Here is a 16,988-nt window from a genome sequence, read left to right on the forward strand (position 1 = left end):
AACTGGAGAAATAAATACAGATAATACAACATTTTCTACAGCTGTGATACTTTTTGACATTCAACACCTTTGTCTGCAGTCACTGTGACAACGCACGCTATAAAGCGCGCGAAACGTCGTTAAAATTTAAAATTATGTTTAAATAATTATAAGTTTACAGTAATACATAACTTCAATCCGTCAAGTGTTTTTCTTTAAATGAGTAAAAGATATATTAAGTAGTAGTTATTAATAAATTCTTAGTATTGTTTGTTGCTTTTAAATGTCAATTTTTTAATTTTATTCTTTTGTTTTTCTTTTAAATGTAACTTTGTCTTTTAATGCGCTTGCTTGTTTTCTGTTTTTTATACATAATTTGTTAATCTGTGTATGTAATCTGTTTTGGCTTTGTGTATTGTATTAATAATATGTGTTAAATAAGCTGTTAGATTACTTATAATTAAATAAATAAATAAATAAAAGGCAATACTAAATTATATTAAATTAATTCCCCAGCTATATATCTATTTCAACGGATACGATGTTCACGGGTCACCGCATGTCTTCCGTGTGGGTTCGAAGGCTAAGAGGTCGAGAGATAGCGCCAGCCCCTCGCCATATGCCGGAATGTCAAGCCCAGGTATTCATTTGATATAATCTTTTCACTCTAATATTTATTCCACAGACAAGGCAATTACAGTTTGAACGATATAGAAAAATATCCGCTATCTATTTTATACAAACCGTTTTTTATACGACGGTTGAACTTCTATTGGTATAAATCAGTAAACATATACATATATATACACACATATATATATATATATATATATATATATATATATATATATATATATATATATATATATTTACTAATAGCAGATTTAATATGAAAACAATTTTTTTTATTTTTTTTTATTTGAAAATTGACGGAAAAAATTAAGACGAATTGTTACCACGACATATCTAAGATGGAACGGAACTTTTTTGTAAAAAAATGTCAATAGATGTCTCTATCTGCAGATGTTTGATGTCAAGATAAATTAATCCATTTATAAATTAATACAAAATAATATTTTAGGCACTGTTATTACTAAAATTTAGCCTAGTGATAAATCTGATAAAAGGTAATACTATTAACAAATATTTGTTATATATACATTATATTTGTTAAAAAAAATATAATTATTACTTTTAGAAAAATATTACAGTTCCTTCACTAATTAATCGAAAGGAACTTCTTTCCATCCGGGTGTCCCTTGACACCTCTCTAGTTTTTTTAATTCATCTTAATACAATGTTTTAACCTACCGATTTGTCTTTCTCTTTAAATTGTGTTAACAGTATAAAAGAAAGTTAAACATATAACATAGGAATTATTGTGATTATAGGTTTATTCTATAGGATTTTTATTAAGCTTATGCAAATTTTCAGTTACACGCCTAAGATCAGAAAGTCCGCATATATATGAATCGAATTCGAGCAAATACGGCCGACGCGATGACTATAAAGACAGAGAGAAATCATTTGACGTCACCGATACATATTCAAAGATTAATAAGGACAAATCTGAAAGCCCTATGTATAGGACAGCTAGTCCTTTACGCAGAACGCCCAATTACGAAGAACGTGACTATTACACCACAAAAGACGCGACTGATTCATATTCAAGAATTAACAAAGAATATAAAACAGATAATAGGACAACTCCTATACATAGGTCATCCAGTCCTATACGTAGAACCCCGAATTTTGAAGAACGTGACTATTACAACACAAAAGACGCAACTGATACATATTCAAGGATTAATAAAGAATATAAGACAGATCATCACAGGACAACTAGTCCCGTACAAAGTGCATCCAGTCCTATACGTAGAACCCCGAATTTTGAAGAACGTGATTATAATACAAAAGCTGCCACCGATACATATTCAAGGATTAATAAAGAATATAAGACAGACAATTACAGGACAAACAGTCCTATACATAGAACCCCGGATATTGAAGAACGTGACTATTACAACACAAAAGACGCAACTGATACATATTCAAGGATTAATAAAGAAATTAAAACAGACAATTACAGGACAAACAGTCCTATACATAGAACCCCGAATATTGAAGAACGCGACTATTACAACACAAAAGACGCAACTGATACATATTCAAGGATTAATAAAGAATACAAAACAGATCATCACAGGACATCCAGTCCTGTACATAGGACATCCAGTCCAATTACGTCTAAATATTTGGGTTCTCGGCTCGATAATGCGCATAGAGCGACTAGCCCGTTTGGAAGTTCGCTAACCAGAGATAGCCCTTTGAAGCCTGCCAGTCCAATTAATCGGTACGTACTAATTGTTTGTCTAGTACAAAGCGAATTGTATATTAAGTTGTTTATTTTGATGTGTTCAATTGTTATATACATTGGGTAATTGGGAAACAATGTTTAAAAAAAATCATTTATTCATTTAGGTAACACAGTGTACATTGTATGTATGAACGTGAAAAAGGAAATATATATTAAATGCTGTAATTTTACATTTACAGCCAGTTCTCAAATAAAGGGCGCAGATTGGAAGATTTTTTTTTAATATAAAATTGTATACTTGCCTTTATTACTCATGCTTCATACTGAGTATGTGAACACGATTAACTCAACATACGCTAGATTCCTGAGAAAGTTATGTGTAATCATAGCTTATATTAAAATTTTTGAAGAGCGAAAAATCTTGAAAGTATAACCCAAACGAAAATACACGAATTCCACACGAGTAAAGATGCGACCGAGTTTATGTAATAAAAACAGTTACCGCGTAAATAATAAAACGCCTAAAAAGAGGGTATCTCTCTCCAAGGCCGGTCTGCCTTTTGTACTCTACGACTCCTTTGCCCTTTATAAAAAAATAGTGATAAGTAGATATATATATATAGATAGATATATATATTAATTTCAGTGTCAGCAGTCCCACTGATCGATATAGCCCAGTGACGACAACTAAGAGGGTAGTTGAAAAACGTTCGAATTACAAAATGTACAGTTCGTACAGTGGATCGCAAGACAACATCGATCACAGTCCTTTGTCATCATTGGAAAATGAGCGATCGAGGCGATACGGCAGTCCAGGTAGAATTCTTATTAAGACATATCGATAAATATTTGAGGGTATCTTTTGCTCTTTGTAATTGGTGGCCTTTTTTGTTGACTTTTTTGGCCTTATCCATCATTTATTTATTTATTTATTCAATCATAAGTAATCTAACAGCTTACTTAATACATATTATTATACAAAATACTAAAACAATACACAAAGCCAAAACAGATTACACATATTAACAAATTATATACAAAAAAACAGAAAACAAGCATTAAAAGACAAAGTTACATTTAAAAGAAAAACAAAAGAATAAAATTAAGAAAACAGTAATAAAAAAGCAACAAATAATACTAAGAATTTATTAATAACTACTACTTAAAAAAATCGGCGTCTTCCCGCTTCTCCAAGTACTTCTTGACATCTCTCTTTTTGTGGTAGAAAAGATCAATGTCATCATTGTAAATGTTTTCCATTACGAGAGATTGTTAGGTGCGAATATAGAAAATCAAATAGTGTACGTTATGTGCTCTTCGTTATTTACTTCAAGTTGTCTTAAATACCTAAAAAAATGATAATCTTAAGAATCAGAGTACATGCTAGCTTAGAATACATTTTAATATGAAAAGAATTAGAATACATATATTACACAAAAATCTCAATGGAATACGATATGTTATTAGTGTTTATAAAGAAGTTTATTTTGTAAATCTGGAATTGTAATACTCCTTCTAGGTGCTGACGGGAATGATGCGGATCCAGGTGGAAAGAACTACGCTCAAAAGAACTCGTGGGATTCTGTGGAAAGAACAAGACAGATGCTCACTAAAAATAGGTTTGTGTTGACGTGAAATTAGCGTTCACATCGCCTTTTATATTTTAAAGAATAGGGCGCAAACGGGCTCTCAATGCCAAAGGGCTCGCGATGCGTTGCCGGCCTAAAATGTTCAACGTAATTGTCATTTAAGAATAGATAGGAATACATAATAACACTAACTATGTCTTGTACTTTATGTTTTATTTAAATCTAGATCCTTTTCTAAAACTATGAATATCTCTATCACCTAACAGAAAAATCAAATAGCATCTCTGTATAAGTACTCTTCATTTTGTCTCGCGAAGAATTCAAATATTTAGATGTCTGTAAAACAAAAACCATTTTTTTGGTATTTTTTGGAACAGTCCTACATTATGCCAACATTTATAATTATAAATTTTAATTCAAAATATTTACAATTAAACACATTCCTATTTCTATCATCTCATTAATATCCAGATATTTTATTAATTACCATCTAAAATTCGCAATATTGGTGTGTTTGACAAATTCAAAAAGGCAGTAAAAATGCATGTTAGAGTGAACATAGTTGACTAAAATTGAGACGGCTAATGGCGACGTGTATCTCGCTCGTATATACATATTAATATTAAGTTTCTCATGTAAATAAAATATATTTTTTTGTAATGAGAAATAAAGTTCTTTAAAAATATATATTAATGTGCCTATTTTTGGCCTATTTATGTTTGAACTGTGCCACTCTCTGCCATATAATCTGATATATGGCAGATATATTTTATTTCATAAAATATACATATATACCTTATACATTGTATTCCTCTTTTGCGTCTATCGTTCGAGTTCAATACTTAGTAATGGTTAAATGTATAGCGGTTATTGCATTAATATATTTTCATACTTTAGTTTGCTATCTGTTACGTAGTTTGGACACAGACCGCCATGGGCAGAATACTATAGAACGTGAAACACAACGAAACACTCAACTCAACAAGTTCAGCGATTTGTCGCACGACGCGTTCAACCAACAGTTGGATCGATTGGCCGATGAAAGGGAATCAGAGACATACACACATGTAAGTAATCTTATATATAAATTTCTCGTGTCGCGGTGTTTGTGGTTAAACTCCTCCGAAACGGCTTTTCCGATTGTCATGAAATTTTGTGTGCATATTGGGTAGGTCTGAGAAACGGACAACATCTATTTTTCATCCCCCTAAATGTTAAGGGTAGTCCACCCCTAAATTTTATTTTTTATTTTTAAATAAATTTTTATTTTTTTCTCAACTGAATCAACATCATTAAAAAATACATACAACCCTAAATTTTGAACCCTCTACGATCAACCCCTATTTCTTATTATAAATGATATACATGGCAAAATGACGTTTACCAGGTCAGCTAGTTGTTTAATGAAATTGAAGTGTCAATGATAAATAGCTTCAAAGTCTAGTAATGTGTTAATACGAACTTTTTATACTGAAATGAATGAAATAAATAAAAATCTCTTCATTCACTATTAGCACCAGTTGTGTTTGATTAGTGGCTTCACATTGCTACTCTTATAGGGATAGCAGTAGGTTCGATCCCTGGCTATGCAACAATGGACTTTCTATATGCGCAAAACTCTCGAACGGTTAAGGAAAACATCTTGCCTTAGACACAAAATGTCGGCGTGCGTCAGGCACAGGCTATTGCGAGATATTTTTACTAAGCCTTATGGTGCAAGTAATTTTGTGTTAGTAAAGAGTACAAAAAAGTTTAGCGTAGTTTTTGTATTTTTCTAAATGATGTAAGAGATTTTCTATTACAGAAAGAGTTTAAACGCGAAGTTCGCGAGAGCTCCTACGTGGTTCGCGACTCTTCCTTCAGCAGTATGGAGGAGAAGAAAGAACAGCAGTCTTTTTTATCCAATAGGCCCCCCCGTGACCCTAACGGGGGGGCCAATTCTGAGACGGGCGCAGCTCACGCTCGTTTCAGGTGAATATACATAACATATAAGAGATATAACTTATTTATTTATTTTATTTTTTGACGTGACAACGTCTTATAAATTGGTTTGCCGGGTGACACTTCAAGAAACTGCGTTACGCTCCGCTCACGTTATGCGCTCACAATGAGAGCGAGTGAGAGGCACGCGTCCCTTCCACTCGGGCATGGTTAGCCCGCCTAAGAGCGAGAGAGACAGACATAAAAAGTGATTCATCCTTCTTCCTACTATACGAATGAATATTCACATTAAAATTATTTTACCACTCAAAGTCGTTGTCACGTAAAACTTTCGCCCATATACCGACTTTACAGGCAACCAATTTATTTTATTTATTTATTTATTTTCACTACATTTTTTTCTATCTTAACAGTAATTACTAATACGATAGAATTCCAAAATAGCTCCCACACCAACTATTCTAGATAAAAACAAACAAAAAAAAACAACTTACATATATATAACTCATAACACATACCTACAATACAATAACGTTAACGTTTTATGCCCCAACCCAATAATTAATCCACAATCTCAGTTTTTAATCTGATATCAGACCTCCTATCGGTGTCCCAATAATCAAACCTTACGAAGACAAAGCATTTTTGGCGACGGATAGAATGCAATCTCTTTGCTCTTAACACTCATATTTGATAATCAATATAATCCAAAAGAAGTAAATAAAACCGTACATATAATATTAAAATATACATGTCTATGTTTAAAACATATCAAATAGCTTTTTAATAATTTTAAAACTGGATTATTACAAGCGATTTTTTTTTTATTCAGCTTCTGTAACATGGTCAAATGCATTTGATATGTTTCATGCATGCGTGCATTGCTGCACAGCCGGGATTCAAACCGGCTTAGGTAGGTATCAAGGAAAGTATCACGAAAAAGCCACTACGCCAACACTGCTATTATAAGACAGTTTTAATATAACCTGTTGAAGATTTTCTTTTCATTAGGGATTTTAAAAAAAATAAAAATAAAATACGTTTATTTTGGAGCATAAGGTCATCAAGGTATCACTTATTCCACATAATTAAATTAGAAGTCATCCCTACTCATCAGCAAAGAAGAGGGAAAAAGCCGAGAGAAAAAGCCGGCGTAAAAAACTTTCGGTACTCTTTACACAATGGTACAAAACATTACACACGGAACAAAACAAAAAACGACTACCATTACACCACAGATAAATAAAAGTTCAAATCACCGAGAGGGCTTCTAAAGAGATTCTAACGGATTTCAGAATTTATCGCGCTGAGAACGCATTTTCAATTTACGTACTTTTATAGACTACTTTATCTGGAAACACCTGTGCGCAGAACATTGATTGTTATTTTAAAGGCGGCAACTCGAAGAACACTAGTTAATAGTTGTGAGAATTGAGTTAGCGATAAAAAAACATCTGACCTAATAAAAAAAAATTGTTCCAACGAATATTAAATGCGCCCATAATATCAAAATCAAATCATTTATTCAAATTAGACCGCCAGTAGCACTTTTGAACGTTAAATTTTTATTTATTTCATATTTTTATGAAGATGCCAGTTGAATGGGCAAGAAACTCCATACTTACTCTTAAAATAGAATTTACAATAATTGTAATTAGTTAAATAATAATGAAGACAATGTACTCCCAGAAAAAAATTACTATACAGGTATATTATTGTATTACATGCTAATCATAATATATAATAATGATTGTTATGATGATTAGCATGTATATATTGTGTAAACAGTGTGAATATAGACATGGTGTGATTATATACTTATTTTACCTTAGTAATAATTAGTTTACAAAGGTGAGTTCTGACATGTTTACTTTGACGCCCTTTTTTAATATTATTATTTTATGTGTGTGTTTCGTTAGTAATACATATTATGTCTATTTTCTAAATACAATTTTTACCGTAGTGTACATTACAGACAGAAAAAAACAAAATCGTATTGTAGCTAAATTTTGATTAAAGTTTGTTGATTTACGCCCAAACCCAATAACCTATCTCAATCTATTTTTGACCATCTGAGATAAACATCTTAACCCGAATGTTGTAAAAAGTGTGCCAATAACTTAATCGACGGATTATAATAGCCATCTGTCGATACAAGCTATCCATGTTAGGTCGGATTGGTATCCGTAAAGGACTGTATGAAAATGACAGTTCAACAGTGCCAATATATAGGATATTGGCACTGTTGAACTGTCATTTTAAATTTTATTTGGTTTACATTGATGTAAATTTGGTAAAATGGAACGACAAAGAGTGAAGAGATTGCATTCTATCCGTCGCCCAAAATGGATTGACTTTGTAGGGTTTGGTTATTGGGATGCAGATAGGAGATCGATCGACTGTCACGGTCGGTCAATCCACAATATCAGATTTTCTATCTGAGATTGTGGATACATTATTGGGTTCGGGCGATAGCGTTTAAAACTAAACTGTTGGATATTTTATGGGACTTCGTGTTACCCTTTAATTTATTTGTTTCAGACAAATTCACAGGGATAATAGAGGAGCCAAAGGAATTGTAATAAAACCATCTTACAAAGGCATTTTGGGACAGCCCGTTGAGTTTATAGGTAATTACAAGGCTTGAAAACTTAATCTCTAATTAATAAGCAAATTGAAATAAATTTTAACGTTGCCTTTGATAAGTTATGTCAATTTTAAACTGTGTCAAGTTTTGGCAGATTTCGATTTTGCCAAGATTTTTGATTTTTTTTTTCATTATATAATCTTGAATTAGATTATCATGATTCATGTGCACTGTTTACTTTTTGTTTTGTTTTATGTAACCTGTATCAGTTTAGTTTATTTCCATTTCTTTTTGTTTCTGTTAAGTATGTTTTTTTTCCTATTTTTATTATTTGTAATATGTATTTTTGCACTTCTTGCCTACCTTATGTAATATACTCACAGTGGTTTTTTCCTTTACTCACAGTGGTTGTCTGGAAGAAATCGCTCTAAAGCAATAAGGCCGCCAGTTGCTTTTCAATAATTTACGTTTTATATATTGTTTTTTACCTTTTATGTAATGCAACGAAGTGTTAATAAATAAATAAATAATATTTATTTTTCGTAGGTTGTTATTTTGTTCCACTTTTGCGTGTCCGTTTGCCAGGTGGCAAATGCCTCCTCCAATCGCAAATGCCTCCTCCAATCATTTTTTTTCATTATATTCGATATTGTTCTACTACGTCATGTAAGCTATTACTTTTTTCGACTTGCTATGGCTGGAACTGAAATATTGATACCGAAATGTATTCTTAAAATTGTAGCATATATTTTATCGCGGCGAGTAAATCAAAAAATTCCGTAACGATTATAAAAACTGCGTCCCATATTAGTCTGGCGTGATCGGTGACGTAGCGCAGGTGCGTTAGAGTGGGACAGAACGCACACTGCGTATTCACATCTCTCTGACGAGATCGGTGACGCATCGACGCGCAGCCGTTGCAGCCAGATAGAGAGAGATAGACTATAATAGGCGTGTTAGTCTAGTAGATTTGCATAGTGGTAGATTGAAGTAATATCAAAAAAAAAAAAATGTGTAAATGAAAAATATATTAATAATTAAAATTGCACTAGTAGACTCAGCCAAGCGTTGCTGTGGCTAAGGTTTTTGTTATATTACATAGTAGTAAACTATTCAAGGGAAACGGTAGGAGAACATATGTGAAAGGTAGATAGCTTATGTTAAACGTTGGTACTTTTAACACAGCGCCATCTGTTAGAAATGTATCAAATTATAGACAAATAATTTGCAATAAAATAAAATTGCAACTATAATTTGAGATTTAAACTATCCTATCTCTTAAGTTGGATCGAACTGCACATGGTGTACGAATTTTATTATAATCGGATAAGTGGTTTAGGAGTCCATTGAGGACAAACATTGTGACACGAGATTTATATATATTGAGATTAGTTGATAAAAAATGCTATGCGAGTGTCACACGTTTTGAAGTGAAACTTCTTTAGAATCGTTGTGATTTCAAACCGGATGCAACGAAAAAGCGACAGTAAAAAGAGACAGAAACATTAATTCATATGATTAAACGTGGGAGAAAATGAGATAGATAAACTTCTTTCGAATCGTCGTGATTTCAAACCGGATGCAGCGGTAAAGAGAGACAGAAACATCAATTCATCATATGATTTAACGTGGGAGAAAATGAGATAGCAGGCATTATACAGCCTCTCTTTACTGCCGCTTTTTCATTTGATCGAATTTCAAACTTTCGATGTTTTAGTTTTTCCCAAATTAAAAATTTATATTAAACTTATAAATTAAAATTTATCATTAAAATATACTGTTTTAAAAGAACACACACATTTAGATAATGGAAAATGATTAATTTATATATGATTAATAATAAAAAAAATGTTTTTGAAGGTTTCACTTCTACCATGTGTGAATTGCACATATGTTTTTTTTTTTTTTTTAATTTTCGTTCATTTTAAATATTACACTTTGCTGATACTGCCGCAAGACATGAGTTAAGAAAACGCCTTATTCCAGTGGACGCAAGCGGCGCAGGTCCTGGTCAACTGGAGCTTGAAGTATCTGGCGGTAATCGATCCTTAGTGGCCAGCTCTGTCAGGTCCCTCGGTGGAAATCGATACAATGCGGCATTCACGCCGAGGGTACTCCGGCCGCATAACGTACGGGTCACATTTAACAACGAACATGTACCAGGTGAGAAAATTTATTGCTGGGATTGCGTAGGATACATTGTTCAATGTACACTAGAACTCCAATTATCCGAATTAATGGAGACCGGGTAAACAAATATTCGGATAATCGGATTTTTAAAAAAAATTGCCATTGGAGAGAATAAAAGCTACGTTTTGATGTTGCACTATTTTTTTATTGAATTAAATGAAAGAAACATGAAATTTTCACATGTTTTAAATATAAATAAAATGTACTTATGTACAAGTTTAGAAATAAAAATCATTGTTTTTTAAACATCTCCGTCAATGTAAGCTGTTTTGCGGTCTTTTTTGTGATTCGGATAATCGGCAATTCGGATAATTGGAGTTCTACTGTATCTTAAAACGATTTGCGTTTAAACCTACGGCTATACGATGTTATTTATGCATATAAAGCCAGGGCCTAGGCTGCAGATATCTGTTTCTTTTTTGATTTAGTTTTTTCTCAATTTGAGGTGCCTCTCATGTTAAGTGATACCACCGCCCATGGGTAACACGCACCCACTAATGGGTGTCTACGTCCCGACGATGTTTACGTCCTATGCCAGAAATATTTCAATAATTACATTATCTAAAAAATATATTACTTAGAGACTTAATGTGTACATATATATTATACATGCATTATTAAATCATCTCGATGTTTGAAACGACCTTAAAAAAAACATTAAAATATAATGTTTGTTAATTGAATATTTTTTTATTATTATTGCGTAATTTTTTGTATGATAAAAGTGGAATAGCGCTCCCTAGTGGGAGTATTTGGTACTGCGCATACACAATGATTGTTATCTATTTATTTTATAATCTCACGAAAAAACTTCCAATCCAATTTTTTCCTCATTATAATATTACTAGTCTAAATAAGACATATAGGTGCAGCTACCTACCTAGACATTCTATTAACATCCTAGACTCTTTGATTTTCTTTTGATTACTTTTATTTTGTGTGTTTTGTCAGTTATACATGTATATGTCTATTTAAATGACTGACTAGTGTTTATGCCATGCAAGATCATGTGACAGAAAAGCACTGAAATATTTGACATAAGAAATTCTTTGTTTAATATATTTGAAATATGGCTGATTAGTGTTCTTATTACCATAAATCTTAGTGTGTAGTGAAATCCCATCTATACTAATTTTATTTTAATAAAACTTTGGAAAATATCATACAATTTGTTGTTCGCTGACGCTATATTGACTTTGACATCGTTAGCAGAGAGTAGAACGAATTAAAAAAAACAAGATAGGCAAATAATGTAACGTGATCGACTCAAGTGATTTGCATATCCGTTTAATCAACTGGCTGAATTTCTTTCTAGCTACTTAAACAGCGCAATTTAACTCATGGTTAAAACACTAAAAAGTTAGATTACAAATTTATTAAATAAAGAATTTCATATGTCAAATATATTGTCACATTATCCTGCATGGCCTAAACACTAGCCAACCATTTAAATAGACGTATACATTTATAGGTGACATAACACACACAGAAAAACACAAAATAACAATAATTAAAAGAAAAAAAAGGAATGATAGATAACTTTTCTTTTAAAGAACACGGTATAATAATAATAAACGTTGTTACAAAGGCTAATGCAAACCGAGAGTCAAACAGTGCCGTTTAATTAAAAGTCTAGGCTGTTAATTGAATAGCTAATTCAGCTAGTTGGCTGCGACATATACATCTCGTCCATCTTTCGATGCTATCGTTACCGGAAAAAGGTTAAAAATATACTAATTTCCCGAGTAAAAAGTACTAAAATTCTAGTTTCAAATATTAATATTTTCAGTGTAAAATTTTTGCCTCATTCATAGCCTGGGGCTTGCGGTCGTAAGTAATGCGATTACTCCCATATGCTCGCGAATATGTTTTGGACTTCTAAAAATTAAATTCCCTTGAAAAATCATATTTTAGGCAACAAAATTTAATATATATAGTTTCATTGTCACCAACATACTTAGAACGCACTGTAAGCATTAATACCAATAACACTTCAAGTGTTTGACTTTGTATGCTTTTGATGACGTAAGGCACTTTAGATGTAATGAATCTAATTAAAATATATTCAATCTAATATCGACCACCGTAGTTATAGGGTCTCACATTAACCACCGTAGGATTAAGGTCTAGCATCGACCACCATAGAATTAAGGTCTAGCATCGACCATAGTTAAGAATACGTGTAATATTCCTTAATAAAGTTTGCATTTTTTTAAAAACCTTTTCAATACTGTCGCGATTTAACTATATTGATGACTTATTTATTTACAACTTGTCAACGCTTGGCAGATTCATAAGAGAAAAAAATACAAGTTTAATATGATAGGTAAACAATAAATTTAATTATTAAAAGGCCGGTAATGCACTCGCGAGCCCCCTAGCATCAAGAGCGTCCATGGGCGGCGGTATCACTTAACATCAGGTGAGCCTCCTGCCCGTTTGCCCCCTGTTCTATAAAAAAATGAATAAAAAAAATGCATTGATTCATAGATTACCAAAACTAAGAATTAATTTCAGCAGTGTTAGCCTAGTTCTTCAGCGTGCGGCTCATCCCTGAGGTCACAGGTTCGATCCCCGGCTGTGCACCAATGGACTTTCTTTCCATGTGCGCATTTAACATTCGCTCGAACCGCGAAGGAAAACATTGTGTGGAATTTGAAGTATCTTGTATCCTCTCGATGTTTTCCTTCACCGTTCAAACTAAAGTTAAATGCGCGTTCTTATACTGAAATTCCTTTGGTGCACAGCCGAGCATCGAACCTACAATCCAAGGGGTGTGATTCGCACATAAGCCACTAGGCTAACACTGCAAAATGTTGATATTTAATGAAATAAGATAAACAAAATATGTTTATTTGTGCTTTAATATATCCCTGTAGAGTATATCCTAATAATATGTTTCATACAAAATAAGAGAATTAGATCTTAACTATAAAAACACTTATAACAAATATCATGTAACATTTGGAGTAACGACTCTTAGGACGACTCTCATGTGGTTCATGTGCACAGACGCTGATTAATTATTTAAGTTGGCACTTGTTAGTACCGGTACTGACTGGAGATGGTACTTTCCTCTCTTACGACAAAACTTTTTAAATTTGTTTGATTTTTCTCATACAATTTAAACTATTAGTATTATTATGTAGATTAAGGTCCGGATAAGTTCCGTACCTTAATCTACATAAGATAAATAAGCTATTTATTACTTATTGGTCGGATAAACAGTATTTTTGCGTTTAACGACTGTCAGATAGTGCAATTTGTCATGAAACGCGAAGTATCTTATTCGGAACTTTTATCTTTCGAATAATAATTTATGTGTTGCATAGCTATTTGGTACTTTATCTATACATTGTGAAACAGGCCCTAAGAATATTATATTTACGTGTTGGAAATATATTTAAATTTGTAATTAAAAATATTTAATATGTACGCATGTATATGATTCATGACTTATTTATTTTTATTTTATTTATTTATTTATGAATACTTCCTTGCAATATAAATGAAATAAACACAAATAACACAATACATAAAAATTAAAAGGGATACAACTATTTATTTTTATATGCGTGGACTAAATTTGTCGTCGAAGTTCTTTTCTGTTCTTTAGAGAAGAGAACAGTGGCGGAAAGTTTATTGCCAGTTCTTCTCTTTCTCAAAAATTGTGACAACAGAAGAGCTACGACTCTCATAATACCTTGACATAGTGTTAGACATCTCGTTTCTCAAGCGATGTGAGATGAGTGAGATCTAAATCTCACATCGCTAAAGTTACAGATACTTTTACCAATTTTGGTCTTCATTAGCGGTGCAAACTGTACCTGTCGTATGTAAGTGGATTTAATAACTGTGTACTGCCAGATGCGGTGCACAAATTACAAAATTAAAATATAATTTGCGCTCTGGCCGGTAATTTTCACATCGGTCAGGCACAGCTAAGCAAATGAAAATAATAATGAGGTTTTATTTGTATTTTTTTGCTAAGCAACATGCATTGGTCACACGGTTAATAAAATTTACAAGAAACAACAAATTATTATTACATTAATTTTAATTATAAGTGAAATTAATTTATGTGCCAGTCTTAAAATGCTAGGCGTAACTTTACCGACTGCCACTGTAGGTTCTCGGATTCCCGACGCCATTTTGAATACCTGCGTGACGTCACGCGTGGGCGCGGACAGGTCGCTTGCGCATTCACATCTAAACCGCAGTCGGGGTTATGCCTCTCATACAAAATGTACGAATGTAATGCACGCAAAATCTCTGTGATCTTTTGATTAAGAACATTTGAATTGTGTTTGTGTGTAGTGTTAGTGTGTAGTGAGTTTAGTGTATTGGATTTCGAAGTAAGTGTAATCACGAATTCATTATGTCGGCGAGACACGTCACACTCAAATCCTATAGACTAGTTACCTACATGTAACTTTTGTTTCCGTGTTCCAAATTTGAAAACACCGTGTCACGAACCACCGAACGTATATAGATTCTATTTTTGAATATCTTTAAACTACTTGTTATTATTTATATGCGTAAAAATAGGGAACTCTCTAAAAGTTCATAGTTTACGAAAGACGTTTTTAAACTATTATCAGGTCAATTAAAAGAAAATACTCTCACACAATAAATCCTCAAAGCGATATTTCATCATTCCTAATGTTAATATCACATTAGCTTATGTAAATACACATACCGGAGAAATTGTAATTATTGATTTACGTAATATAGAAAGTCCAATAAGTTTTACAGTAGATCAATTTCTAAAGATGATTGCAGAAGCTTGTTCAAGTGTTTTACTATACATATGCTATGACAAAATTTGTGTTATAAAGCTTAAATTTACAATTAATTAATGTTAACTGTAAACATTAAACATGATTCTCATCTGTGCGTTTGAACCTGTGTTTTATCTACTTTATATATGCGAAATTATATAAAAATCTAATAAAATAAAGCATATATCTGCCATATGCCCGAGTATCTTTAAATAACATAAATTAAAAATATATATATATATATTTTAAAATACATTTCATTTTACGATGATTCAAACACTTTATTATTGATTAATGAATAATTTAACATAAGAAAACACTTCTCATTTGATTTGTCACGAAATAATTCAATTTATTAAATTCAATTTCATAACGAGGACAATACAAACAGCTGATTTCTAAACTACAGAACTTATACCGAGTTTGGTGTTCTCTGATGAGGCTGTGGTTTTGGCTTGCTCGTGAATAAACTCTTGAAGGTATAAACTTAGTTTAATCTCTCAAAAGATCGATAATGCATTAAAATAAGTTAAAAAAGCCTTTTAAGGAATTATAAGTGATCAGAAAGAACACTAGGTAAGAACCCAATCGGCTATTAACGGAAACGATTCCTATGACCCGTCCCTTGGGGCAGAAATAGGGGCACAGGCCCCCTTAACAAAGACGATGGACGTGCTTAATACTGTTTTCGAAACAGTCGATTTTTTTATACGATGGCAGTGTGAATTAGTAAAAACGACAAATGTCATATTATGTTACTTACCGTTAAGTTATTAATTATTAACATATAACTTTTCTGCGAGCAGTGTTGGTCTAGTGGACAGTGTGAGACTCTCATACCTGAGGTCGTAGGTTCAATCCCTGCCTGTACACCAATGGACTTTATTTCTATGTGCGCATTCATTTGCTCGAACGGTGAAGGAAAACATCTTGAGGAAACCGATATGTCTTAGACCGAAAAAGTCGACGACGTGTTTCAGGCACTGGAGGCAGATCACCTACTTGCCTATTAGATTTAAAATGATCATTCAAACAGATTTAGAAATCTGAGGCCAGGACCTAATGACCTTTTTTTTATTACTTTTCTAATTTTTTTTTATTGTTTTCACAACCGTGCCATATCATTATTATTGCAAATGGATGCGATAGTTGTATAGCTGGATTGGATATTAAAACAAAATTGTCATTGAAATTCGTGTTGTATTCAAACTGTATGCACTAGTTTCAATACATGTCCTTCAATGTTTCGATTCATTGGACATTGACAAACCGTGCGTTGAACTCTTTTCTATAGACCGGTTCACCCTTTAGTTATAAAAATAACTGCTAAGTATATATATATATATACATATATAAGTATATAGTATATCTAGAAACTTTTTTTTACTTTTTATTTAGTAGCATTTTTTATATTAGGCTTAGGTCAGTATTCTCTGCCTACTTTTCTAATTACTAAAATCATCTAATTCAAATATTATTGGTTTTAAAAAAATGCGGTAATTCGAATTACAAAATCTCATACAACAAATCAATGCATAGTAATCTTTAACTGATATATACATAATGTATTTACTTGAAATTTACAGTTCTTTAATTTAAAATTG

At 32.3% G+C, this 16,988-nt stretch overlaps 1 protein-coding gene across 1 annotated transcript in view; it reads left to right on the forward strand.

Annotated features, from left to right (window-relative positions):
* Positions 1 to 16,988, forward strand: part of LOC111000535 (filamin-A) — a 126,909-nt gene that overhangs the window by 44,554 nt on the left and 65,367 nt on the right. The window contains exons 13-20 of the mRNA XM_045633560.1: positions 496 to 619; positions 1,414 to 2,332; positions 2,943 to 3,112; positions 3,816 to 3,915; positions 4,802 to 4,952; positions 5,690 to 5,856; positions 8,368 to 8,456; positions 10,400 to 10,576. Coding sequence (XP_045489516.1) covers positions 496 to 619; positions 1,414 to 2,332; positions 2,943 to 3,112; positions 3,816 to 3,915; positions 4,802 to 4,952; positions 5,690 to 5,856; positions 8,368 to 8,456; positions 10,400 to 10,576 — 1,897 coding nt within the window. The remainder of the gene's footprint in view (positions 1 to 495; positions 620 to 1,413; positions 2,333 to 2,942; positions 3,113 to 3,815; positions 3,916 to 4,801; positions 4,953 to 5,689; positions 5,857 to 8,367; positions 8,457 to 10,399; positions 10,577 to 16,988) is intronic.

This window comes from Pieris rapae, chromosome 23, assembly GCF_905147795.1.
Source record: "Pieris rapae chromosome 23, ilPieRapa1.1, whole genome shotgun sequence".
Classification (NCBI taxonomy): Eukaryota; Metazoa; Arthropoda; class Insecta; order Lepidoptera; family Pieridae; genus Pieris; species Pieris rapae.